Source organism: Pleurodeles waltl, chromosome 6 (assembly GCF_031143425.1).
Source record: "Pleurodeles waltl isolate 20211129_DDA chromosome 6, aPleWal1.hap1.20221129, whole genome shotgun sequence".
Classification (NCBI taxonomy): Eukaryota; Metazoa; Chordata; class Amphibia; order Caudata; family Salamandridae; genus Pleurodeles; species Pleurodeles waltl.
Window position 1 is genome coordinate 1,408,445,759 of NC_090445.1, and position 26,940 is coordinate 1,408,472,698.

Below are 26,940 nucleotides of genomic sequence, written 5' to 3' on the forward strand. Positions count from 1 at the left end.
TCTCTCTTTCCCCACAACCTACTGGGACTCTTACACATTCTAGTGGCATCTACATTTCCATTTTGTTCTCTCACTCAAAAAAGCAGTGGGTTTCAACTGGCACTTCATAAAAATACTAACGTTTGGTATTTGTATCATAAAAGTAATTTACTCCAAGAACTGTATTTAAGGAATTTATGTTCTAATGGCCCAGATACAATTCTCAGTACTTTTCTTGTGCTATTCTCACCAGGATGAAATGGAATTTGGTTATGTAGAGGCTCCTCAGAAATCGTTCCCAGTGGTCTTCGATTCACCCAGGAACGGACCCCTGCAATACTTTCCATTCAAACATATCTTGGTATGGTAAATTCTTCAAAATGGGTCATGCTTGAAATGTAATCTCACCTTTAACATTGAATTCCTTTTCTAACAAAAGACTGTTCAATTCCGATGCAATCTTTCTCACCCTCACAAGAAACCATAAGCACAACATCTCCTCTGACTCCCAAGACCTCCTTCCACCCACAAAAGACTGCCTCGTCATTTTCCAGTGATCATCTCAACCCAACAAGGCAACTTGTCTTGTTGCATTCAGAACTTCACTCTGACATAAAACGATTTCACTCTCACAGTGGACTCACTCCTAAATTTGGCATCATTTCAAATGACCTCTTCATCCTCCTTCTAGATCGCGTCATCCTCACATATTATTTGTACAGACCTCACCATGGCCTCAAGAACACCACGAGTCCCTTCTCAGTCTCACAATACACTTTGGGTCTGATTTAGAGTTTGGTAGATGTGGTACTCTGTCACAAACATGACAGATATCCCGTCTGATGCATTACAACTGTCATAAAATGTAATGCACTTGTAATATGGCAGACAAAATATCCATCATGTTTGTGATGGACAATCCCATCCACAAAATTCAGAGGGCTAGATGTATGAGTAATTTTGCATTTGCAAATAGGCTGATTCTGTGAATCAGGTAGTTTCCGACCGCAAAAATGTGTTTGGTGATGTACAAAGCCCACATGGTGATTTGATAACTTAGTATCAAATCGCAATTTGGGTATTTGCGATTTTATATGTGTAAGGGGTATGTTGAGGACGTCTCTTCCCAATATTGAATTGAAATGGTATGTACAAATGTTCTGCGACCCAAATGCGGTTGCAAAACATTCACAATTTACCACCAATTGAAAGTCGGTGGTAACCCATTCTCAAATGGGAAGAGGTCCCCAAGGGACCCCTTCCCCCTTGAGAATGATTGGAAAAATATTTCTTAAGAGCTACTACTCTTAAAAAAACGAAACTTCAAAGTTTCATTTTTTTCTTTTTAAATGCATCCCTTTTCCTTTAGGGAGAAAGGGTGTTTTTAAAAAAAAAAAGATTGCTTTATTCACGGATATGGTGGTCTGCTGACCCCAGCAGTCCACCATCCTAGTAACGGCAGCAAATCGCAGTGGGTCACAAATGTCGACCGACCTCATTAATATTCATGAGATAGGTCCATTTGCGGCTCACTAAAATCGCTAATGAAATTCAAAATAGTTTCATACATTAGGAATAACGATTTGCTAATTGCTATTCGCAAAAAAAATGCAATTAGGTAATCGCTATCCTTATTTTCGTACATCTATATCTAAATTGGGCCCTTCATCTTTACATGAGGCCATGATGACCTAAAACATTATCTTCATGTTGATATTCAACTGCTTTTAGCTCGTAAGAGGCTATGACACCTCAAAAGAAATGTCTGCGCCTCGCACCTTTACAAAAGACTTGTGAACCTCTGGAAACCCCCTTCTTGCCTCCATCATGGTATGTTCTAAATCGATTACATGACCTGCAGAGGTGATCTCTTTACACAGACTTACTATCGGACTGCTCATTAAATGTAATAGAAATGTGTACTTTGATAACATTCTTTAAAGCACTTCTATTTATATTAGAATCTAAAGGTAGTTTTCTAGTTCTGTAAAAAAACGTCTACCATCTACTATTCCCAAGGGGCCGGATTTTGGCTATGTGACAAGAGAACCTGAAGACCCCAAAGAAGTGAATGACCTGGACTCCTTTGGCAATCTTGAGGTGTGTCCTCCAGTGACAGTGGACGGAAAGGAGTACCCGTTGGGTAGGATCTTGATCGGTGGTAAATGTCCCATGTAAGTCTATGAGTGAATGAAGGCAAAGGGTTACACAATAGGAGGCCCAAGTGAGTCAGGATTACCAAAGGGATAAGGTGTGGAATTGGACAGGAAGAGAAAGAAACAGAGGACGGACAGACACAGTTTTGTTGTTTTTAAGAAACAGGCTTCTCTCCCCCTTTGTCTCTTTACTAATGAAAAACAAAAATATTATGACCTGGATATCATGTATTGGCATGTCAGGCTGGCTGACATTGCACAGGTTTTCCTAACGTGTTCCATCTGAGTAAACAATTTATGTATATACTAAATAGGTGCCCCTATCTTTAAACACTATGCTTGAAACAAAGTTGACATCTTTTGAACCCGTTCTCTGTGAGAACATGTTAAATGAATGCGTTCAATATTAGTCATTGCCAACATTCACTCAGAAGTAGATTTACTATTGTTTACAATTGTGCTTGTGTGGTGCAATGCAATTTTGTGATGTGCCCACCATAAATAGTAAATAGGCGCTATGCTTTGCTTTGCGTTGTGCCACATGAGCACCTCAAACAAAACTTAATGTACCCCTTGGTCTCAAAATCAGCAAATCTTGTGATGTTTTGCGGATCCTACCAATGAGTTCATTTAGTTAATTGAAGTGGAAACCTAGATCTAGAGAGAGATCTGAATAATAGCATTTTAGAAGCCAGAAATTCATTGACAACTTATCTGACATTGTCTTAATACATGACTGTTGTCTGCATCTTTCCTGGTGTAATGTTTGTCTCTTTTTGTGCCTGATTGGTGTCTCATTATTAGTGCTTGATCACTGCTACTTTTTCATCTAGGATTTTCTGCTTTTCTGTGTATGATTTTTATCTCTTTCTTTCCAAATAAGCTTTATCTTTAACTGTGTATTCTTGTCAGCTTGTATACATTAATTTGCTTTAGATAATAATCATTAAATTAGGCCTTAAGTGAAATCTATTGAAAAATGCAATGCTCAGGAGATCTTGATTGAGAATCTGCCAGAAGGCAATGTTTAGTGCTTAGTAGACAATGAGGGTGGGAGGACTGGGCAGAGAATGGGGTCAATAGGGCACATCCTGCAAACAGGGACCACCCGTGCACTAGGGAGGGACAAATGGGAGCAGGATGTAATAAAGGTAAACTTTGTTCCAGCTGGTGAATGACAAACGAAAAATGGGCATGGGGGGTAGGCATCAGCCATGGTCATGCCCGGCATCAATTCAGCTTTGGAGTTAGAAAGACAGAGCTCAGGGAGCAGTCAAAGGCCAAAGTCTGTGCCTAGTGGGCAAGAGGGTGACAGGACTCTGTGCAGGCTAGGACAAAAGACCGCACACTTCACTAAGTGGCCATGGGGAAAGGCTTTTTCCTAAGGATCAGTGTAAAGGATACACTGGGTGAACCTCTTCATTTTTATGCCAGAGCACTTAGGGCCTGATTTATGAAAAGTTAGTGCCGCCTTTATGTCATTTCGTGATGCAAAAGTGGCGCAAACTTACAAAATAAAGCTATATTTTGTAAGTTTTTGCCAAAAAATGATGTAAAGGCAGCACTAACTTTTCATAAATCAGGCCCTAAATTTGCATTTCTAGCCTATCTAATATCAAGGTATCGCTGAACTCATTACAGACGGATTCTCATAAAGTACTTACTGCAATCATTAATATCTCCTTAGAAACTCATTTTCTGAAGCTCAGAGCTACAGACTCTTTTTCCCGAAGCCCCAATTGAAGTTCACTGTGAATGCAATCGGTCTTTTAATGAACACCCTTCCTTGCAGTTGTTGGAGAACAGCTTACAATTTTATCATGCACAAGCTCAAAAGAAAATTTAACAGCCTCATGTGCTGTTTGGCCACTAGGAAATCTGCTTCATTTCTACCAAAGCTATGGAGGAAGATTGTCCTATGATGAGTTTTCCACATTAGCGGGCAAAGTTTCATTGTAAAAGTGTCTAAATGCTCCAGAGAAGAAAAATATTGACAAAGAAGTCTCTGTTGGAAAAACTGGCACTGCCTGACTCTGTCAGTATATTATTTTTCAGTCCAAATGAGTAGTGGAAATGTCCCCTCTAAAGGATGGATACCTTATCAGTACCTACCTGTCAGGTGTCCCTAACATACTTGTTGCTGTTCCCTAGCATGTCAAGAAAATCTCCAGAATTTTCTATGCAGCTTTTCATGGAGACAACTCCCTCACAAATGGTGGTGGGTGAATCACTCTAGATTGGGAGGTTGATCCACCACCATTTCTGGAATAATTACTTCCTAACTTTGTCTTGTTTGATGGACGGCCAGAGGAGGTAACGCACTATTTCCTGTACATAAAACAAACAGCAATCCCACTAGCATGTGATAATTATATTCTGTTCTATCCTGAAGGGACTTTCAAAGTGCATAGCTACCCGTAGGCATCCCAGCGCCAGCATCCAAAACACAGCTGACAGTCCGTGCTCGTCAGTACTACCTAGACGCCCTGGGAGGTAAACAAAAAGCCAAGTTTTCAAGTGCTTCCTAAATGTAAGTTCATTGTCCATCAGACTTAAGCTGTTTGGCAGAGAGTTCCACGGCTTGGAAGTGAGGTATGAAAAAGATCACCCAACACACCTCATCCTAATAATCTGAGGAACTTTTATTAGCCGCGCATTGGCTGACCTTAGGGACCTGCCTGGATGGTACGGCAGTATTAAGGCTTGTAATAACCGAGGGCTTTTCCCATTCAGTGTTTTGTGTGCAGTACTAAAAGCCTTGAACGTCACCAGTTGTTCAAATGGGAGCCTGTGAAGTGTAGCCAAATCACTCTGAACTAATTTGTGTCTATGGAAGTTACATAAAAAGTGAGCAACTTGCAACCTTTTAGTCACGTGTCGTGGGCCCCCCTGGTAGAACGAGTTCCCATAGTCCCGGCATGAAAGTATCAAGGCCTGTACACCAAGTCTTCTTGCTAGAGAAGGGAGCAGGTCTCAAATTTTACAGAGCATCCAGAAAAGGCAAAAACAACTGGCCAACAGTTTCCTTGCTTGGACGTCCAATGACAGGGAGCTATCTAGCCACATCCCTAAACTTTTTATGGGAGTTTTGGAGGAAGGTGCATTCCCTAAGTGTTCAGACCACCCTAGTAAAGGATGACAATTAGGATTATTCTCTAGCATCATAATTTCTGTTTTGTCCCCAATAGGTTTTGGGAAGGAGTTGGGGACCCATATAGCTACCTTCTCCAGACATGGACCAAGTTGTTGAGATTGTGGTCCTTGCTCAGGTGCGATGGAGAACACTTATTGACTGTCATCCACATAGGAAATGATCGACATCCCAAATGCTTGAACAATCTCAGCCAGAGGGTGCATATAGAGATTAAAGCGATTGGGACTGAGCGCTGAGCTCTGGGGCACTCCACATTGCAGGGGGAGAATATTGGAGTAACATATTTTGTCCAATACCGGACGAAACTATTAGAATTAAGGGCCATTCATTAGAGTTTGAAGGTTGGGTTACTTAGGGCCTGATTACGGTCTGGGTTGCATTGCTTCTGAGACCGCCAATATGGCAGTGGTGAGGTGGCTGCCAAACTGGCGGCTTCACCACCATTGTATTACAACATTTCCACCCAGCTGACAGGCGGAAACTGTCACATTATGACGTTTTCGCTAGTCAGCCTGGTGGAAACAGTGCAGTGGCATTGGCTCCCATAAGGCCAATGCCGTTGCCAACAACACCATCGGAATGCGCACTGTCTGTATATCAGACTGCGTATTCCAAGGGTGCTGACAGGGGGATCCCTTGCGTGGGCAGTGCAGGGGCCCCCTGTGGCTGCACACTGCCTTTTTGCAAGCCTTGTTATGGCGGGGAGTCCACTGTGGAAATGTTGGCAGAAAGGGAAGTTGTTATCAGCACGGCACCTCTGTGGCTGAACACAACTTCAACTGCTGCAACCCATCGGGATCCGTGATCCCGGCACAGGCGGTGGTCTCCTCGCGGTCTAACCAACTGAATGGAAATCCGGATGTCAGACCGCCAGGATTGCAGCAGTCATGCTGCCATTGATGGTTTAGCCGTCCGTGAACCACCAAATTCATAATCCGGCCCCAAGTCACAAGTGTGAAGGATACCCCACTGCTATATTACAATAGGATTATATCCTACGGCATGTGTAATAAGGCTGATGGGCTACCTGTCTCGTTTCTGATGGAGTAACCAGTCCACCAAACTCTAAACCAAGGCCCTAAGTAACCAGGCCTCAAGTACTCAATAGTGCCTTCCACTTTTAAAGAGTCATTTTTAGTGTATGTTTAATATTGAATGTACATTTTATTTTTAGCAAATTCAATAACGAGAATCTTGGATTTGTGTATAATCCACATTGCTTTATGTTTTATCTTTTACTTTCTTGGTGTCTGATCTTTTATCTTCCCCTTTTTATCAACTTTTTATTATGCATAGTGTATTATCTTTGTGTTTTTCCACTGTGCCTGATATTTACCCCTTAGCCTATGCTTGTCTGATCCTTGTATCTTTCTGTGTCTGCCTTTTTAACTTCCCTTCTGGATAACCTTCGTTTATCTCTTTATGTTTTCTTTGTTGTATCTACGGCCTTTGCCTCTTTTGCCCATGTTTCTTAATTGCCTCTTTTCTGCATCTCTGATCAGTGTTTCTTAGAGGCCGATCCATTGTCTTGGTTGGCGTCTGTGCACTTATGTCAGATTGTTGTCTATTAGGATTATTATTGCCATTGTCACTTATTTTGGATCCATGTCTCTTCCTTCTGTATAAGTTCGTTTTTGCCCTTGTGATCTGTGCCTCTTGCACTGTGCCCGCTTTCTCTCTCTTTCTGTTTCTCCTTCTGTCCTTTTCCCTCTTTCTCTTTCTCAATGTCTTCCCCTTCTCACCTTCTCTAATGGTTGATATCTCTCTTCTTTCTCTCTCTGTCTCAGTCCAGTTTGTCTGAACAACAGAACCATAACTGCCCCAGGAATCTAGCAACACCTCACTGCTGATCTCTTAACTCCAGCTTGCTGAGTTCCTTTGAAGCTATGTTGTGAATTTTGTTCCATAAAACAAATAAAAATAAATAAATAAAACACAACATGGTTTGTGACCAGATACCTGGCTGGCAGTCTGCAAAAAAACAAAATATATTACTTACTCCATTAAGATACCAAGAGCAAACAGAATACAGAAATGGAGAATCATGACTTAATCGCCTTTCATTATACATTAAGAGAGTTCATTTTGCCAAGTGTAAAGGAAATTAACTCCTAAACAGGAGTAACATAAAAGCATGATGATATTTCTGCCAGTATGCAAAGCCAAACCCACTGTTTGATGGAGAAATCTATAGCCTTCTCAAAGTAATGTTGCCTTCCAAAACAAATGACGGATCCAGTTTCTCTTTCTGCATGTACACAGGCAATTCTGATCACTAAATTACTGAATACATAAATAAATCTGGAAACATCGACCTCTTCGTTTAATTTATTCTACCCTGGATTACTAAATTCGATTTCTATTCTGTCTCCATTGTTTTTGTTTGAGTGAATGGGGGTCAAAGTTCTTGGTTAAAATGCATGTCAAATCCATAGTGCTTCAAATTTCCAATTATGCGATGTCCCATTCTTTCCACAGGAAATCAAACGAAACACCATGATTTCTGAATATATCTCTGAATTACACTTGGATGCTTAGCTTTACCATTTTATCTGAAATCTAGAAAGCTAATGGAAGAATCATTGAGTGCCAGCATGCATGACAGGGATTTATCTGATGCGGAAATAATTAGCAGGATATCATCAGCATTCAGAAATATTTCTCAAGCCAAGTCTTCTTTAGTTCTGTCTTCATTCCTGAAATCTATTGATAATGTTTCACATGCCAAAGCAATTGGTCATGGTTATAAGCTAGAACCCTGTTTGCCACCCTTCCAGAATTCGAAAGGGTCAAAATTGAACACTTTTCGTACCAATTATGGCTACGCTATTAAAATACCTTGATCAGAATCCCTCTCTAAAATTAATTTTAAAGTTCCTAGTCTGCAAAGCACACTAGAAATTTCTCAATCAATGATACTGGATTCATTCAACACCTCAGTGCTCTACAAAACATTTTGTATAGCCAGAGCCCGACTAAACTTGTTAAAGATTGATAGATGGTATTTCCTTTGTAACATTGTGAAATTAGTCTGGGTTTTTTCTGAATCAAAACAGCCCTTGAATGTCTAGGAATCTCAACCACTGTAGAAATTTTCAAACTGCTACAAAGCATTTGGGCCTCATTTATACTCAGGTGGTAACACAGCTAATGTCAAAACTTGGTGGTAGCCTCATTACTCCATATACATTTTGGACTTGTTGAATCGCTGTTGTGTTTGCTTATTGATCTGTGACTTTGTCACAGTTGAAGTTGGTTCGCATGGTCAGTGCTGTGAAGGGCCGCAGATGGTGGTCAAAAGGGTTTGCAGAAATGTCAGCAAGTTTCTTGATCAGTGGGTGTTCTTTTTGATCCAGTCCTTTGTAGAATTTCACAAGTAGTTTGTGGAGATGGTTGTCCAAAATCTCAACGCCCAAATCTCTGTGGAGGACTGTTCTTGCGGAGCAAGGAGCACCTGTAGCTATCCATAAGGCATTGTTCTGTGGTGTCGGCAGAGATTTCTGATACTCCGGCTTGCAACCATTCCATACTGGTGAAGCATATGTCATTGTAGGTCGAATAATTATGTTTATTGCGTGCACTTTGATCCGCATAGGCATTGATTTCATTCTCAGAAGCGGGTACAATGCAGCCAGTTTGGTTGTTGCTTTCTGGCATGTGTTCTCAATGTGGTTTCTCCAGCTGAGTGTGGGGTCAAGTGTCACCCCTATGTATGGGCAGCTGCTTTCCCACTTTATCTTCTCCCCATTGAGGGGGATCTGTGGATGCTTTTTGATCTGCTTTCTAGTGAACAATGCTGTGGTTTTGCTTGTGTTGAGGTTTATCCGCCAGTCGCTGTAACATCCAGAGATTTTGCTGAGCAAAGCTTCAAAGTTCTTTGCCGCTTCGTTTTTGCTGAAATATTGGGAGATGACTGCAACATCATCTGCGTAGAAAGTGAGGTATGTTTTCTTTAAGTCCTTGGGAATATCATTTGTAAATATATTGGAGCGAAACAGTCCAAGAAGTGATCCCTGAGGCACTCCAGCAAGAATAGGGCGTACATTTGAGCATTCCTCATGCATTGCCGCATGAAAGGTGTGTCATCAAGGTAGCTAGTCAGCAGATTTACCAGGTAGCTGTGAAGCTTCAGCTTAGTAAGCCTCTAGATTACTCCTCTGTGCCATACTCAGTTGAAAGCTTTAGCTACAACCAGGAAGACAACTCCAATTGATTTGTTGGTGTTGAATCCATGGCTAATAATGTACACAACTCTGAAAAGTTGATGATTTCTAGAGTGCTCTTTCCAGAATACAAACTGTTCTTTGGCAGGAAGGTTTTCAGTTGATGCAAAGTCACTGAGACGTGTTAGAATGACCTTTTCAAAGAGTTTTGATAGGCCAGATAGCAGACTTATAGGGTGGTAGTTTGCAGGATCTCTTAGTGGCTTCCCAGCCTTCAGGAATATGATGAATCTTGCTTCTTTCTAGGCTTTAGGGAAAGCTGGTGCTGGACACATGCGTTGAAGATTTCAGCAAGGTGATCCGCTGCTGCATTTGGGAACGTCTTAATAGCTTGGTTGGTTATTCTGTCTTTTCCTGGGGCCTTGCCATTTTTCAGCTTCTTTATCAGGCTTCCTATTTCGTTCCTTGAGCATTCCTCTAGGGTTGCAGATTTTGTTTCCGGTGGATGCTCCAGGTAATGCTTGGTAATTTCTTCCTCTACTTTTACTGTCAATTTGCTGGCCTAGTTGGACTTGAATGATGTATCCAGGGTGTCAGCCAGGACCTCTACCTTGACTCTATTGCTGCGTGCCAGGTGAGTCTTTCCTTGTATCGGTCGGTTCAGTTCTTTTCTTCCAATCACAGCCATATCATTCTCCAGAAAGAATTTCACGAATCCTTTAGATGAACTGTTTCTGCTTCCCATTTTTCACCTCTGTGCTTCCGTATTTGTATCTTTTGCAGTTTAGTCAACATATTGTACTCCTTCAGCAGGGTAGGGGTGCAATACTTCTGCCACTGTCTTCGTGCTCTATTCCTCTTGGATATTGACTGCTTAATGCCACTTGGGAAGTCATACATGGAGCAGAGTTGAGGTTTCTGTTGAGGAATGCTCCATTTGATGGCAGTGAGGACTGCATCTGTGAAGGGGTCAACAGTGTATTTGATCAAGAGTTAAGGTTTCATCCAGGCTTCTCTTGTAGAGGTACCAGTTTGCCTTCTTGTAATTGTACCTTGCCACCTGCTGTTGGCATTCGATTTTGTCTCCAATGGTGATCAAAACCGGGTTGTGGTCGGACATCAGTGCTATTAAAGTCTCTAGCTCCATAGGCTGAGAAAGGCTCTTCATGACGACAATGTCCAGGATGTCTGGTTTCTGCTGTGCGGACCCTGGATAATGTGTTAGATGAGTTGGGCCAGCAACTACAAAGTCCTTATTTCTTGAGTGGGCAAGAAGAGCATGTCCTTTGCTGTTTGCGGTCCGGGAGTTCCAGCATTGGTGCTTGGCATTAAGGTCTCCTCCAATTAATGTTGGGATGCTGGAGTCCAGTAGAGCATCTAAGTACCTTGGGGATAGCTGGCTTGGTGGTGAGTAGGCGGCAATCAGTCGGAGGGGGCCTGCAGATGTCTGAATTTGTATACCTGTTGCTTCTATGCTCCCCACTGGTGGTCGGGCAATCTCATGATGCTTCACTTTTGTGCTGATGATCACAGCTGTTCCTCGGGCTTTGGCTCCAGTCGAGCAGTCAGTTCACTATAATCTATAATTTGCTAGGTTGAGCTTCTGGTTTATCTGGAGATAGGTCTCATAGATAAGTGCTACACTCACATCCTTATATTTCATTAGGTGCAGAAGTTCATCAGTTTTCTTTTGAAAAACCACAGGGGCCACACATACAGGGGAGGCAAGCTGGCCACCCCTCTAGATGGGACCAGTCAGCCTCTCTGACATCACATGCACTCGTTACCTCACAAGTGCAACATTACATGCATGGCCCTTTGGTGTGAGTAATATAATAACCAATGTGGGGCAATGCTGAGATCTCAAGTTCTATTTTTATTTGAATTTAGGTCACTGGTGATCTCGGTTATAAAATAAAATTAAAACATTAAGGTACCAGCATGCAAAGGAAATATTGAATAAACTACTTACACCTGACAAAAAACAAGTTCAGCTCTCTGAAGCGGTCCTTGTAATTTCCCATCCTCCTTTCTCAGAGAGTTGGGTGATTTTATTTCTTTGGGAGAGAGAGACAATATGTTCTTCAAGCAAAGGTACATCATGATGATTTCTTGCTACACATATAATACAAACTGGCTCCATTAGAGGTAGGCCAGTCATGTTTTTTCTTTGCACTTTGATGGCTCTAGAGTTGCCTTCTCGATCAGAAATGCAAAACAAAAGTTACACCGAATGCAAATTAAAACGAATTTTTGATTAACTACTTACGTTATTTCTCATGTTCGTCTCCTTTCTTGGGATCTTTGCACCCCTCTTTTCCTTGTGGCAGAACACGTCTCTTTTCCCTGTGATCTTTCCCTTGTGTTGCTCTCACTTTCTTTTTCTCCCTGACTCTCTTCCTCTCCTCTATCCCTTTCCCCTTCATGGCAAGTCTCTTGTCCTTTGTCTTGTATTTGTCTGACTGCTTTTCTTTCAGATTAGATTGTTGTCTCCTTTCTTATGTCTGATTTCTTCCTTTTCCTGTGTCATAGTCGTGCCTCTTTCCCTTACCTTTGTTAATATAACCATGTTCCGTCTTTGACTTTTTTGTGTTTGTTTCTATCAGAAATGGTGGACTACAGATGTCCAAGGTTGTTAGAGACTTCCTTAACGCACAGAAGGTACAGCCACCCCTGGAATTGTGGTCTGACTGGTTGCTTGTGGGTCACATAGACGAGTTTTTATCTTTTGTGCCAGCCCCTGACCGTAAGGTAAGTTTCACATTGTATGACATGCATGTTAATAAGAAATGCCATAGTGAAAATGTTTGGTAATCATTGCCACTGGTGCTGGGGTAGCTGCCTAAGGCATCTAGCACCAGGGAATTGATTGACTATCTTTTTGCAATGTAGAGTCATGTGTAAATGTTGTCTCTACCAGGACCCGCCGAAGCTCTTTGCTCCTGCATTGATTGCCTCTGTTGGCATCTTAATTCACTCACGCATCCCGTAGTGGCTTAAAGTATTGTCTATAACATTTAGATTGCCACCTTGTGAACTTCATTCCAACTCCTTATGCCATTCTAGCCACCTCTACTTCTGAGGCTTATCCAAGCCTGAAAGAAAGTGTTTTATATCAACTAGGCCCCAATTCACACTTGCCCAAGCATCCTTTCTGACACTGCAATACAGGTACATGGGCACAACACACCCACTATCATGAACAAGAATACCATTTTCTCCACCATACCTGATAAACAGGAACTTCTTGGTTCTGTGAGATTCAGAGTGGCTACAGATCACAAATGTTACCTATCTCCCAAGCTTGGAAAGCTGATACCACAACTACAAAGGTAGCATCAAAATGAAATCTCAACTATTTGTTAAAGGTATCCATCATGGCAGAAAAATGGGAAGTGGAGTGTCTGGAAGGGTATTTGAGACTGGTTGCTGTGGGTGTGCTGTCCATCACAATTAAACTCAAATAGATTGTGCCTCCCACCTAGACGATTACCACCTACAAATAGTTATTAAGGCTCACCATGAGAAAACATGGAACAACCTATACTAGAGTAACGGACAATGTACCCTGAAAGAGAGGAAGCAGTTGACTGCTACTGTGAATGTACACCACTTGCATGCAGTATTCACACCAGGGCAAATGGAAGGTCAGTTGTGCCTTCAGAGATCTCACTTCCTCATAAGATGCATAGTGTAACTGCCCCATATTGGGTAGCAAGGGATTATTGATGAAAGGGGTATAAATAGGGGAAAATGTGGTTTCTAAAGGTGGATGTACTGATAAAAGAAGAAAAGCCAGTGTTTGATATGGAAGGCCATGAGGCAAGGAGAGACACTAGCACCCATCCTATTAGGGTAATTATGCACGAAACCATGGGGAAAAGTTAGTGCTCACTTCTGTGGCACAACAGATGGATAATAGCTGCTAGCCATGATTAAATACTTGTCCATGAATCCAGAGGTAGAAGCAAGCAACTCAGCATTAACTCAATTGGTGACAATACACTAGGACAATAACTAGGAGAATACACTGGTAGCCCATTGGATCCCATGGGAAATAAAGAATGGGAACTACTGGTTCCATGTGGGACTGCCTAGGAATTAAAGAATAGAAAATACTACCCCCTGCAGATGGGATCCATAGGAAAGAAAGAATGATAATGGCCATCAATGCATTACTTGAAGTCCCAAGGATCCCTAGAGCTACTCAACATAAAACATTACGCATTGCTCCCTTGGGCTGATGTCAAAGTTGAGAGGTTCATGAAAACGCTCAAGAAGATCGTTCACATTCTATTAACAAACCAGTGACCTGGAGATTGCACTTTTCCAGTTCCCCAGGACCACCAGTCTACTCTCAATTCATCAAAAGACTAAACAACTTCTGCTATGGCAGTAATTAGCAGGAATAATCTGGTGTCAATATTGATTGATGCCATCGACCATTCCCATCTAGATCAACCATGTGATGAAAAACAGTAATGACAAAAGGACCATGCAGGTGGGGAACTGCAATTTGTTGAGAGATAGAAATCCTTGTATAAAATTCAGGATGTCTTTCCACGCCCAACCACCTAATGTGAGACAAATGGAAAATACTATGGTTACAATGATATACGGTGGTACCCAATAGTTGGAAAATGTAATGGTTCCAGATATTTTGAGGAAAGAACCCTTCTGAGACACATACACAAGACCAATGAATGAATTAATAGAGGAACCCCTATTAGCACACTACCAAGTAGCAGACATTCTGGAGCCCAAGTATCAATTGAGTTTCCACCCACTGCACTTCCGACAAATGAGAGACTGCACTTACACCGCTTTTAGGGATGTTCTTAGTTCTCTTTTGGGACCCGTTGGCTCATGTGATTTTATTACTTATTGGAGAAATAACAATTTTATGGATGCTGTGGTCCCTTTATTAACAGTCTGCTCCCATTAATCTACATAAATGTGTGCTAGGCCTGGAGTAGAGATATAAGTGCCGTGGTGCAGTACACACCAAAACTATAATGGCCACGTCTTTGGTCTCCCACCACCACCTTACTAGTCTAGTATCACTGCTGTCAGCATCTATTTACCACCAGCCCCCCTGTACAAAGCGAGCATGCACTCCGTAATCAATCTCTGTGTACTGTAACCACCCAGTACCTGGTCAGCGAACCATTTTGTAAATCTCAATTCACCATTGCCCTTGTGAGGTTATGGTTGTCATGTCCCCTTTAAGAAGCAACTGCGCATGTACACTTACAGAAACTGCAAGCCTCGAGTTATAGGTTTCAGAAAATTAATGCTCTGTACTCCGTGCCTGTGTGTGTGCCCTTGATTCAGTTCTGGCACAGTGCTAATTCAATATCCAGAAACCAGGGCCAACTGAAACTTTTGAAAAACATCCAACAGCCCCAAAATCAATCACAGGTCTCTCTCAAGTTCAGGGAAATTTTGTGCTTTCCAAAACGTTTACAGTCGTATTTGTCTTTGTGGGATGCACTATGGGGCATATTTACAAGCACCTTGTGGCACCTTAGTGCCACCATAGCATCATTTGTTTACGCTAAGGCGGACCTAAGGTAGCTTTTCTGCCACACCATATTTACAAAGTGGTGCAATGCTTGCATTGTGCCACTTTGTAACCCCTTGTGCAACATTATGCCAGCGTCAGGCATAATGTATGCAAGGGGGGCGTTCTGGCGCAGGGAGGCCTAAAGAAATGGTGCAGTGTAATTTACAACATTTCACTGTGCCAGTAGTATGGAGGCTATTCTAGGAGCCTTTTTTTAGTTTTGGCAGATACTGGTTATTTGTGATGAATATTAAGGAAATGTAGTGTAATTATTTCTGGGTAAGGGTTACTTGAGTTTAAAAATAGCATTATTGGAGCAGGTTGAGATAGTCATGCAACGTTACTTTGCATGTTTGTTCATGTTGTATGAGTTGCAATTTGTGTGCTGTTGGAAATTTCAGTCGTTGTATTGTAAATGTTGAGAGGGTTAATTCCTGGACATGCTGTGGGATGGGAATGAGTTAACTATTCTAATATGGATTGTGAATGTGGTCCGGTCCGACGGGTAGTGTGGAGGAGGTATTTGCTCTAGTTGTTTTTAGTCGAGTATAATGTTTGTGCCCTGGTCCAGTTTGTAGCAGAGGAATGAAACTGGAGATTACCTGGTTATGTGAATGGATGTGAAGAGGTGTGCAACTTTGTCCCTTGTGCATGCAGGAAACGAGCATTAACGGGCTATTTGGTGTTCCTCGGTACTACGTGTGGAGAAAGGATGTGTGACGGACCCTTGGTCCCGTGTGTACATTAGTGGTTGAATGTGGGTGCTCTAAAATTTAGGATCAAGTTGCTGGTGTGGAGGTGTGTACACAGATCTTTAATGTAAAGTAGGTGAAGAGGTGTGTGTCATGGCTCTTGTTGCAGTAAGCGTTAAATTTAGTGTCCCATTGGGTAATCTTTCCTTTTATTTGCAGAGGAGGGTGAGGTGGTCCTGCGTGTCCAATGGAGAGGGAGGAAGAGGTGGAGGTGTTAGGTGAAAATGTTGTTTTATAGGACGGTGGTTGCGGAAGTACATATGTAGTTGGTGTTTCATATGGGTGCTGCATTCTGGGACCCAAAAGCGCACGTACTCCCTTTATTCTAATCACTGACTTTCTGTCTTCATCCAGGGGTTCAGACTGCTCCTTGCAAGTCCCACAGCCTGCTACCAGCTCTTCAGACAGAAGAGGAAAGATGGCCATGGAGATGCTGTAATGTTTGAAGGTAAGAGCGTGCTAATGGCATGCAAACCCAAGCCAGCTATGAGATGGTCCCTTAACCGTACTTTCTCTCCAACTTTTGTGTCTCTTCCTTGTCTCTCTCTGCCTCTGCCTCTGACTCCTCCCACCAGTACCATACCATTCCATTTCCCTCCCAACTCTCCCAACTTTTCATTTTCATGACCATGAATATGTTTTACACACTGCCCTAGTTTTACTGGGAGTTGAACGTAGTTAAGAATCCATAGACTTTTAAGAGAGTTAAGTTGTACCTTTAAGCACTCTAGAAACTTGCTCAATACAAAGTATGTTGCCAGCATTGGGCCCTTATTGCACCAAAATATTGTCCTTTGTATTTTGTATGTTAAATTGCTCTACTCGTATTCTAGGGTTGTGACCTAGCTTAACATTGAATATTCAAAGTCTGGGGTCCATAAGGCACATTTACAGAAGAAGATGGTGGACAGGGAGGTGGAAGGTGGATGGAGGGGAGCACGAGGATGCAAACATCTCCAAAATGTCCTGATGATGATCCCTTGAAAATATACTAACAGGCACTGTTGAATGCATCTATTGAAAGATGTTTAGATTAAGGCCCTTATTCCAAGTTTGGCTGGCGGCGGTAGCCGCCAACCAAACGGGAACCGCCACTTGGCCGCTCCGTGGTCAAAAGACCGCAGAGGCCATTCTGGCTTTCCCGCTGGGCCGGCGGGCGCCCGCCAAAGGAGCGCCCGCCGACCCAGCGGGAAAGGCCCTGCAACAATGAAGCCGGCTCCGAATGGAGCCGGTTGAGTTGCAGGGGTGCGACGGGTGCAGTTGCACCCGTCGCGATTTTCACTGTCTGCAGTGCAGACAGTGAAAATCTCTCTGGGGCCCTGTTAGGGGGCCCCTGCACTGCCAATGCCAGTGGCATGGACAGTGCAGGGGCCCCCAGGGGCCCCACGACACACGTTCCCGCCATCCTGGTTCTGGCGGTGAAAACCGCCAGAAACAGGCTGGCGGGAAGGGGGTCGGAATCCCCATGGCGGCGCTGCAAGCGGGAAACCGCCGGACCCGGCTGGGCGACCGCGGCTTCACAGCTGCGGTCGGAATACAAAAGGAAGCACCGCCAGCCTGTTGGCGGTGCTTCCGTGGTCGTCGACCCTGGCGGTCGATGACCGCCAGGGTCAGAATGACCCCCTTAGTGTTTTGAGATAAACGTGCCTGGGATGGTGCGGCACAGGGTAAATTAAGAATTTCATATTATGATCAGATCAGTGCTTTAAATGGAAAAATAGAAGTGCAGGGACTCTGTACCAGAGTACCTGCTTGTTTCTGAGAAGTGCTGGTACTCTCCAATTAAAAGTCTTACATTTTTCTTGAGATATGCCGGTACAATCCCTTTCAAAATAAAAAAGTGCTGGTACGCAGTACCGGAGAGTATCGGCCCATTTAAAGCACTGGTCAGATTAGGAAGGCACTGAAGCCCTGGCATTCGCCCCCCCAAAGCATCATTTTGTCAAGGGCCCTGAACCTCTTCAAAAAGCATTTTAGAGCACGACATAATTCTTCCTCAGACATTTACTTAGCGATAAACTCTCTGACACGACCCCTAAGGCATATGGCATCAGTGGTCGTTACAGCTGGCATTATCACGAGTCAGAGGTAACTAATTGATCATGGGTCTGTTTAAAGCCTGTGTGCGTGGCTTATCCCTTTATGGTTACTGCTGCACTGAAGAGCAGCTGTAGCACAAACTGACCATACCCGCCTCCGGTGCTGCTGACATTCAATTAAAACAGAAGTGAAAAGAGCAGCGCTTAATTTGTAATTGTTGCTTCCGGTGCTGAGCACCGGCACTTATTTCTGAGGGCCGGTGCTTTGTTTTCTGGCTCAAGCATTTACTGAGCAAAAGACACGTGGGAAAGACGGAGGAAGAGAAAAACAAAAAAGCGTCAGAAAGGGGAAAAGCAGGAAGCTGACAGAGTGAGCTGAAGGGGCAGGGAGTGACTATAAATGGACGGAAAAGGCCCGAGGTGGCTTCAGGATTACGTTGCCTCAGTATTATGTGCTCGCACTTTTAATTGCAGCAGCCGCATATTTAAGAGCTTTGAGCACCGGCACCTTTTTATTTACAAATTAAGAACTGGAAAAGAGGGAGTGCCAAGGTGAGAAAATCATTGCAGGCTCCTTAGCGTAACCTAAAGCGGTTGGAATGGGGGGAGCCGACTAAGAAATTCTAAGCATTCTGATTGGCCAGTGACACAGAAACATTCTCCAGTATCTTCCAAGGCAGCATGCCACTTTTTGGTTGTGTGTACAATGTTTGGATGGTCTGGTTCACTTAAACCCAACTAACCTCCAGTCAATCCGAAATACATCACTCAAACTCTCAAATAGCATTAGGTAGATGGTTGTACACAAGCGTATGTAGTATCCTGTGTATATTTACCAGGTATTTGGGGTTATAACCCAGAGCTATAGGACAACTGTATGTTACAAGTACGAAGTTAGATACCAAGAACTTAATCATAGCCCTATATTGGGTAATCTGACTGTCTTTGCATTACATTAGACATTGTGACAGAGAGGTAAGCGATGAATAAGAATTAGACGCTACTGTTAGAAATGGGGTCTTAGGTTGACAGTCAGGTTAGCCCCTGTTCAAGCAAGGACCCTCACTCTAGTCATGGTAAAAGAGAATCACCCTCAGCTAACCCCTACTTACCCCCTTGGTAGCTTGGCACAGAAGTAGACTTAACTTCAGAGTGCTAGGTGTAAAGTATTTGTACCAAAACACACAGTAATTTAATGAAAACACTACAAAATGACACAACACAGGTTTAGAAAAATAGGAAATATTTATCTAAACAAAACAAGACCAAAACTACACAAATTCACAATACACAAGTCAAGTTACCAATACAAATGCAAAAAGAGTCTTTAAGTAGTTTTAAACACACTAGCACTGCTAGCGTGAAAATGTACCTGGTGCGCGTAAAAAATAACCCCGCACGGGCGGGTGTGCGTCAAAAATAACTCCGCACGGCGGTACATGAGTTGGAAATCCAGCTGCACAATGATCCGAAATCCCCGCAGCGCACATTGTGATCTCCCAGCCCCCGTCAATGAAGCTGCGCGTCATTTCTCCTGCACCGTGCGTCGATTCTTCTGTAGCATTTCCTGCGAGCGTCGTTTTCTCAGCTGCGGAGCCGGTGGCGCGTCATTTTTACAGCCGCAGATCGGAGTCGCGTCAATCTTTTCCCCGCACAGCGCTCTGTGCGTGGATTTTCTTGTCTTTAGGCTGCCAGCTTCTCCTTTCAGGGTCCCAGGAACTGGATGTGCACCACAGGGGAGAGTAGGAGTCTCTCCAGAGACTCCAGGTGCTGACAGAGAGAAGTCTTTGCTGTCCCTGAGACTTCAAACAACAGGAGGCAAGCTCTAGATCAAGCTCTTGGAGATTTCTTCTTAAGATGGAAGGCACACAAAGTCCTGTCTTTGCCCTCTTACTCTGGCAGAAGCAGCAACTGCAGGATAGCTCCACACAGCACAGTCACAGGCAGGGCAGCTCTTCTTCCTCAGCTATTCAGCTCTTCTCCAGGCAGAGGTTCCTCTTGGTTCCAGAAGTGTTTCTAAAGTCTGTAGTTTTTGGTGCCCTTCTTATACCCAATTTCTCCTTTGAAGTAGACCTACATCAAAGCAAATTCTCTCTTGATTGTGAAATCCTGCCTTGGCCAGGCCCCAGACACTCACCAGGGGGTTGAAGACTGCATTGTGTGAGGGCAGGCACAGCCCTTTCAGTTGTAGGTGACCACTCCTCCCCTCCCTCCTAGCACAGATGGCTCATCAGGAAATGCAGACTACACCCCAGCTCCTTTTGTGTCACTGTCTAGTGTGAGGTGCAACCAGCCCAACTGTCAAACTGACCCAGACAGGGAAATCCACAAACAGGCAGAGTCACAGAAATGGTATAAGCAAGAAAATGCTCACTTTCTAAAAGTGGCATTTTCAAACACACAATCTTAAAATCAACTTTACTAAGAGATGTATTTTTGAATTGTGAGCTCAGAGACCCCAAACTCCAGATGTCCATCTGCTCACAAAGGGAATCTACACTTTAATCAGATTTAAAGGTAGCCCCCATGTTAATGTATGAGAGGGACAGGCCTTGCAACAGTGAAAAACGAATTTAGCAATATTTCACTGTCAGGACATATAAAACACATTACTATGGGGGTCATTCTAACCCTGGCGGTCGGCGACCGCCAGGGCTAAAATGACGGAAGCACCGCCAACAGGCTGGCGGTGCTTCCTTGGCCATTCTGACCGCGGCGGTAAAGCCGCGGTCAGAAAAGGGCAACCGGCGGTTTCCCGCCGGTTTACCCCTGGCCCAGGGAATCCTCCATGGCGGCGCTGCTTGCAGCGCCACCATGGGGATTCCGACCCCCTTACCGCCATCCTGTTCCTGGCGGTTTTCACCGCCAGGAACAGGATGGCGGTAACGGGTGTCGTGGGGCTCCTGGGGGCCCCTGCAGTGCCCATGTCACTGGCATGGGCACTGCAGGGGCCCCCTAACAGGGCCCCACTAAGATTTTCAGTGTCTGCAAAGCAGACACTGAAAATCGCGACAGGTGCCACAGCACCCGTCGCACCCCTTCGACTCCGCCGGCTCCATTCGGAGCCGGCATCCTCGTAGAAGGGGGTTTCCCGCTGGGCCGGCGGGTGGCCTTCTGGCGGTCGCCCGCCGGCCCCGCGGGAAAGGCAGAATGGCCGCCGCGGTCTTTTGACCGCGGTGCGGTCATTCGGCGGTTCCCGCTTGGCGGGCGGCGACCGCCGCCCGCCAATGTAGGAATGACCCCCTATATGTCCTACCTTAACCATACACTGCACCCTGCCCTTGGGGCTACCTAGGGCCTACCTTAGGGGTGTCTTACATGTAAGAAAAGGGAAGGTTTAGGCCTGGCATGTGGGTACACTTGCCAAGTCGAATTTACAGTTAAACATGCACACACAGACACTGCAGTGGCAGGTCTGAGACATGATTACAGAGCTACTTATGTGGGTGGCACAACCAGTGCTGCAGGCCCACTAGTAGCATTTGATTTACAGGCCCTGGTACCTCTAGTGCACTTTACTAGGGACTTACTAGTAAATCAAATATGCCAATTATGGATAAACCAATCACATACAATTTTACACAGAGAGCATATGCACTTTAGCACTGGTTAGCAGTGGTAAAGTGCCCAGAGTTCAAAAGCCAACAGCAACAGGTCAGAAAAAATAGGAGGCAGGAGGCAAAAAGACTGTGGATGACCCTGCAAAAAGGGCCATTTCCAACAGCTACCTATTATTATTAACATTTCTTTTGTGGCAAATGTACTAAACACTTAAGTAATTTTGTTCTTTGTGTTCATACTCCAGAAAACTCAAAGGGGCATATTTATAAGCCCCTAGCGCCACCTTGCACCACATTACCGTAACTTTTTTTAATGCTAATGTGGCCCAACAAGCTCAAACTCCTAGCGCCATATTTACAAAGTGGTGCAATGCATGCTTTGTGCCACTTTGTAACCCATTGTGCTACATTATGCCTGCGCCAGGCATAATGTAGGCAAAGGGGGCGTTCCCCCGTTAGGGGGGGGGGCGAAAAAATGGCGCATGGAAATCTAAGAGATTTCCTTGCGTCATTTTGTATGGCACTTTTACGCCTGCTCAGAGCAGGCGTTAAAAGGGGGCTTCCATTATTTATAATGGGCCCCTATGTACGCTGCAGGAGTAGCACCAATATTTTGGTGCTACTCCTGCAGAGTACATCAAAGGCGTCATGAAAAATTACGCTATTGCCCCCTACCCTACGGAGCACACACAGTGGCGGAAGGTGGGCCCTAAAGGGCACAGGGAAAGTGGTGCTGCACTCTTGCAGCGCCACTTTCCATAAATCTGCCCCAAATCCTTGCTAAACACTGTGTTGTGTACTGAAAATGTGCGTGCTCCTTAGATGAATCTGTCCACACTCCACTAGTGCCCTTAACACATTTTATCGCTTTTTCTACAGGATTGGAAGTTGAGAACCTAACTATTAATGAAATCCTTTCTGACCAAGAATTGAAGAAGGACAGTGAGTATGTGCAGGTGACTATAACACTATTGTTATAATTTTCCTTTATATGACACTGTCTTTCTATGCATTACTTGAATCCAAGTGTTTTGATATACAAAACATGACCTTGTACCCCTTGTCCTTCTGCCAGAGCTGCATTGACAAGAGCAGAGATCTCCTGAAGAAAGAGCTGGGCCTGGCAGAGAAGGACATCATCGATATCCCTGCCTTATTTAAGCTTGGAAATAACCTCTTGGCCAGTGCCTTCTTCCCAGACATGGTAAGAGATCAAGACATGCCTCACCATCCCAGAAAGTGTTTTAGCCGCCACTCTATTGGATTGGTTCAGTATTCTGTAGCAGGGTAGCGTGGTCTGGAGAGTGGGATATCGAGGGAGAAGAGTGGCTGTAGGAACAGAGATGAGCTCAAGAACCTTCCTCCTCATTTAGGAAGGGTTCACTAATCAGGTCTCTTACAAACGTCAGGTGTTCACCATCACTGCCGGAGTTGTTGAAGATCATGAGCAGCTATCCGGCCATATCCCCTTTAGTGGTCACATAATTTCACCTCCTCAATCTGTTCCGCTTTAGAAGAAAGTTTCCTGTCTTATATCTAGAATCGTCCACGTACTTTGTATATTTATTTTTGGTCATTAAAATCACCTTAGCACTTTGTAAGCTAACAGAGGGATTGACAATATCTTTATATCTGACTCAAAATATTCAATTTTTTAATTTTTGAAATGTTACGACATATGAAATCTGTGTTTGCTTACACTTATGTATGTATTGAAAGCCCCCCACAATAGACAGAGAGCAACTAAAGATATTAAATTCTTCCTAGATAAATCACTTATCCCTTTACTGAGATCTGATCGTAGATACAGCTTTCAAATACGGCATGGAGTTGGAAGACAGTGTCGCAGCAGGCAAAACAAAGTCACATTTAGCTGTGAGACAAACACTAAGGCCCAGATTCATGTAGGTGATAGGCAACACAGCACTCAGAGTTGCTACACTGTGTTGGGTGACAAGGAGAGAGCAGGAGAGTGCCGTCTTCTGATAGAAATGGCACTTTTTTCCCCTTTCACCCGTGCCAGCGCTGTTTTCAGCTGCCGTGCGCCATGCATCCACCTTAGTGCCATAGTTCGAGGGTGTGTGCGTGAGTCTAGCATAGGTTTCGTACAGGAAGGATACCCTTCCTGTACAAAATACTATGCCTAGACAAGTGAAAATGCTTTTCCCACTTTGTATGTGTGCTGTACACATTCAAAGTCGGAAAAGCATGGAGAAATGAAAACATTTCTCTGTTTTGCGCCTGCTTTTAAAAGGTGTTAAGTTTTGGGGCTAAACCCTTTCTTCTGACGTTTCAGTTTAGGGTTCAGCGTCAAAAAGCATCGGTGGTAGCACGAGTACTCCCGTGTACACTCATGTAACGCCCCCTTGACGCAAAGTGATGCACAGCAGCATTTCGCGTGGCTTTGCATTACTTTGCCACACAAACCGTTTGTGAGTGCCAAAAAAAGTCTAGCATTGGTTTAGCGTTAAAAAATAATGCTGAACTGACACCAAAGCTTTCAAAATCTGGGCCGAAATCTCTCCGAGAAAAACCTGGGGCACGGTGCACAATCCAAGTTCAATGGCATTCTTTAAAAGAATTTTAATGTGCTAACATCCTCTTTTTTTGTTTCCTCTTCGTTTCTTTTCCTTTCTTTTGTTTTCTTTTCGTTCACCACCATTTCTTCAGGTGAATATGCTGGTGCTGGGAAAACATCTAGGCATCCCAAAGCCCTTTGGCCCAATTATCGGTGGGAAATGCTGCATAGAAGAGGAGGTACGATATCTGCTGGAGCCGCTGGGGTTGGAATGCAACTTCATTGATGATTTTTACCCTTATCATCGGCACCATGGAGAGGTGCACTGCGGAACCAACGTCCGACGCAAGCCCTTCACTTTCAAATGGTGGAATGCGACTCTGAATTAATGGCAGGGACTAGTGAATAAGACAACAGTGCTAACATTTTTCACCAGCCTGGCACGGGGCACGCTAACCCAAGAAATGTCACGTGATGCATCTAAACCCATAGAAATATTTTTAAAGCTGTTGTAGGCACTGGAGGTGGGGCTATGAAGATGGTATTAGAACATAAGTACACTTTTAGGTGGGAACATGCTCACACATAAAAAAGTGTACTTGTAAAATGTGGGGATAAGCTGTACCTTTATTTATAAACTATTATGGTAGAGAAACCTTTGCGCTGTCCTGAGTAAGAGATCACGTATGAGTTGAATGGTGCAGGGGACTTGTAATTCACGTGACTGGAATTACTGATTCTGGCTGGTAATTGCACCCTTGCACCATGCAATTAGAAGTTCAGGTCCTCAGAATGGGGACTAACCATGTGGAGCCAGCAATAGGGGAAATGGTTAATCCCAATTGCAGTCACTATTTTGTTTGCATTTACCACCTGCTCTGATCAGGTGGTAAATGGACTTGGGAGAGCTGGAGGGCCATGTGGGTCACTGTGCAAGGATTGGGGGTAAGGCGGGTGTCAGCTGGAGGTGAAGCATACCTTCCCCCCACGTTCTGGCGTGGCTCCGATGGGCCTCAGGCTACACACTGCCCTGTAGTGTTTTCACTGAATGCAGATTTGCACCCAGTAAAATGGGTCCCGGTGTTCTCACACTCTTTAATCCCAGGTGCCAGCACACAATTCCATTTGGAATCCGCAAGAGTGGTATCCCCAGAGGAATACAACTCATGTCGACTCAGAATGGTCCCTGAGACATAAACGATGTACACATGGCCCTCTAAGTGTATCCTTTTTTACACAATTGAGAACCGCAATGCCGGGCTTAATCAACCTTCTTCAATATTAAAAAACTGTTTAAAAGAAATGTGACTGTGTGTAATTTGGAGGCCTGAGTGAATGAAATGAAAAATGTACGACAATATATTGTGAATAGTGGTGCCCACACCATGTAAAGGGTGCAACTTCTGAAATACACACACAATTACATCCACCAGCCCACTCACTTCCTACCCACCTTCTCCACAGCCGCTTATTATATTTTTTTAGAAAACCACTGGCATAGAAATTGTATGTTTTCAGAATTTGCGGCTCATTACCGAGGCCCTCGTGAGAACATCGAAAATACTGCCACCTAAAGGCAAACGATGTGCAGTAATAACGCGCATCAATTTTTTTTTCCTATGCATATTTTACCCAGTTAATACTAAGCCAAATTTCCGCTTAAAACGAAGGTGAGGAAAATTATAAATATGTGGAAATCGTGTTTTGATGAAGAGAAGATACCCTTTAATTCGACATCGAAAACTCAGAATCCTCTTGTATTTTTCCCCGATGGTACACCTGCAAGTTACAATAATAGGTTTATCCAGTTGTAATGAATGCATGAATATTCATCTCTGGTGAGTTAAGGGCTTTAGCGTGATATTCATTTAGATCACCTGCTTAGTGATTGTGATAGCATCACAGGAGGTGATCTTTCCATGAGAATTTGTGAACTGAACGTAAATAATATGCGCATTAGTCCAAGTAAATAGAAATCTCATCAAAGTATCACATAGCTTAAACCCCTGGAAGGCCTTTCTTGAAACTTCACTGAATTAATACATTTGCCTGATTTCTACAAAACTATTGCAGCGGCACCAAAATATCGAAATAATGACATGCCTAAAATATACTAAATGAATAAGCACTATCTAAAATCATATTGAAACAAAATTGCTCTTGGAAAGTCTTCTTCAATAGAAGAATAGAAGAATACATTTCCAAAATATTTACCATGTACAAAGAACTAATGATTAAACAAAACTCCAACAAGAACAGCATTATCCACTTGGAGAAAACTGGGAGAGTCAACCATAAACCTAAAGTTGATGAAAAGAGCAACAGGCACTGGGCTACAAACAATAAAGAAGACTTCCTCATGGATAGCTAACTTTGTAATGTTTCTATGGCTGAGGCAGTCACTCTTATGTAAAGGGTACCTCCATCTGCAGGCCCATCAGACATGGGGTGGAAGGGGGCATTATTCCTCAGCCCAAAGCTTTTTGAAGTTCCCCCATCTCCTGCTGCAACATTTATTTATAGATTTTAAAGCAAGCCTAACTGGTCTATTAATGACAAGGTAACTAATATGCCTCATATCACTAGATGGTGCCATATGCCGGATCTGCCTTCATTTGTATTCTGCTACAGAAACTTTTGTTTTAAACTTTGAAGCAGGCCTTCAGCCTACACGGGCCCACTTCTGTTTTTTGTCCCAGGCCGTTCAGTACCTTCTGTAATGCCTGCACCTTGAACAAGAGGCTTTCACGCAGAAAAATCTGTGGTGGATGCTTCTAGCAATTAACATGATGCAGAGATATCTATCACTAGGTATTTTTGTATCCTGTTAACTTTAGTTTTCAAATGTTTTCTGGTCATCCACGCGAAGATGGTGAAGACACAGGATCTGAGTCTGAGTGAGGTGCAGGGTTCTGCAGGGTCTGAATGTCACCTGCAACTAGTTCAGCCATAGGAGTCAATGAGACAGAGCTGTAGACCCATGTATGTCCTGAACAGGTTTGGAGCAATCATGGAACCTTGTGGTACGTCACTGTTGATTGGATGAGAAGTGA

The 26,940-nt window shown here is 43.7% G+C and overlaps 1 protein-coding gene across 1 annotated transcript in view; it reads left to right on the plus strand.

Annotated features, from left to right (window-relative positions):
• The window catches only part of LOC138302141 (protein-arginine deiminase type-3-like), a 67,218-nt gene extending 42,028 nt beyond the window's left edge, over nt 1-25,190 (plus strand). The window contains exons 10-16 of the mRNA XM_069242504.1: nt 233-340; nt 1,999-2,153; nt 12,059-12,203; nt 16,125-16,218; nt 22,249-22,325; nt 22,445-22,573; nt 24,040-25,190. Coding sequence (XP_069098605.1) covers nt 233-340; nt 1,999-2,153; nt 12,059-12,203; nt 16,125-16,218; nt 22,249-22,325; nt 22,445-22,573; nt 24,040-24,276 — 945 coding nt within the window. The 3' untranslated portion in view covers nt 24,277-25,190. The remainder of the gene's footprint in view (nt 1-232; nt 341-1,998; nt 2,154-12,058; nt 12,204-16,124; nt 16,219-22,248; nt 22,326-22,444; nt 22,574-24,039) is intronic.
• Nucleotides 25,191-26,940: the final 1,750 nt, after the last annotated feature.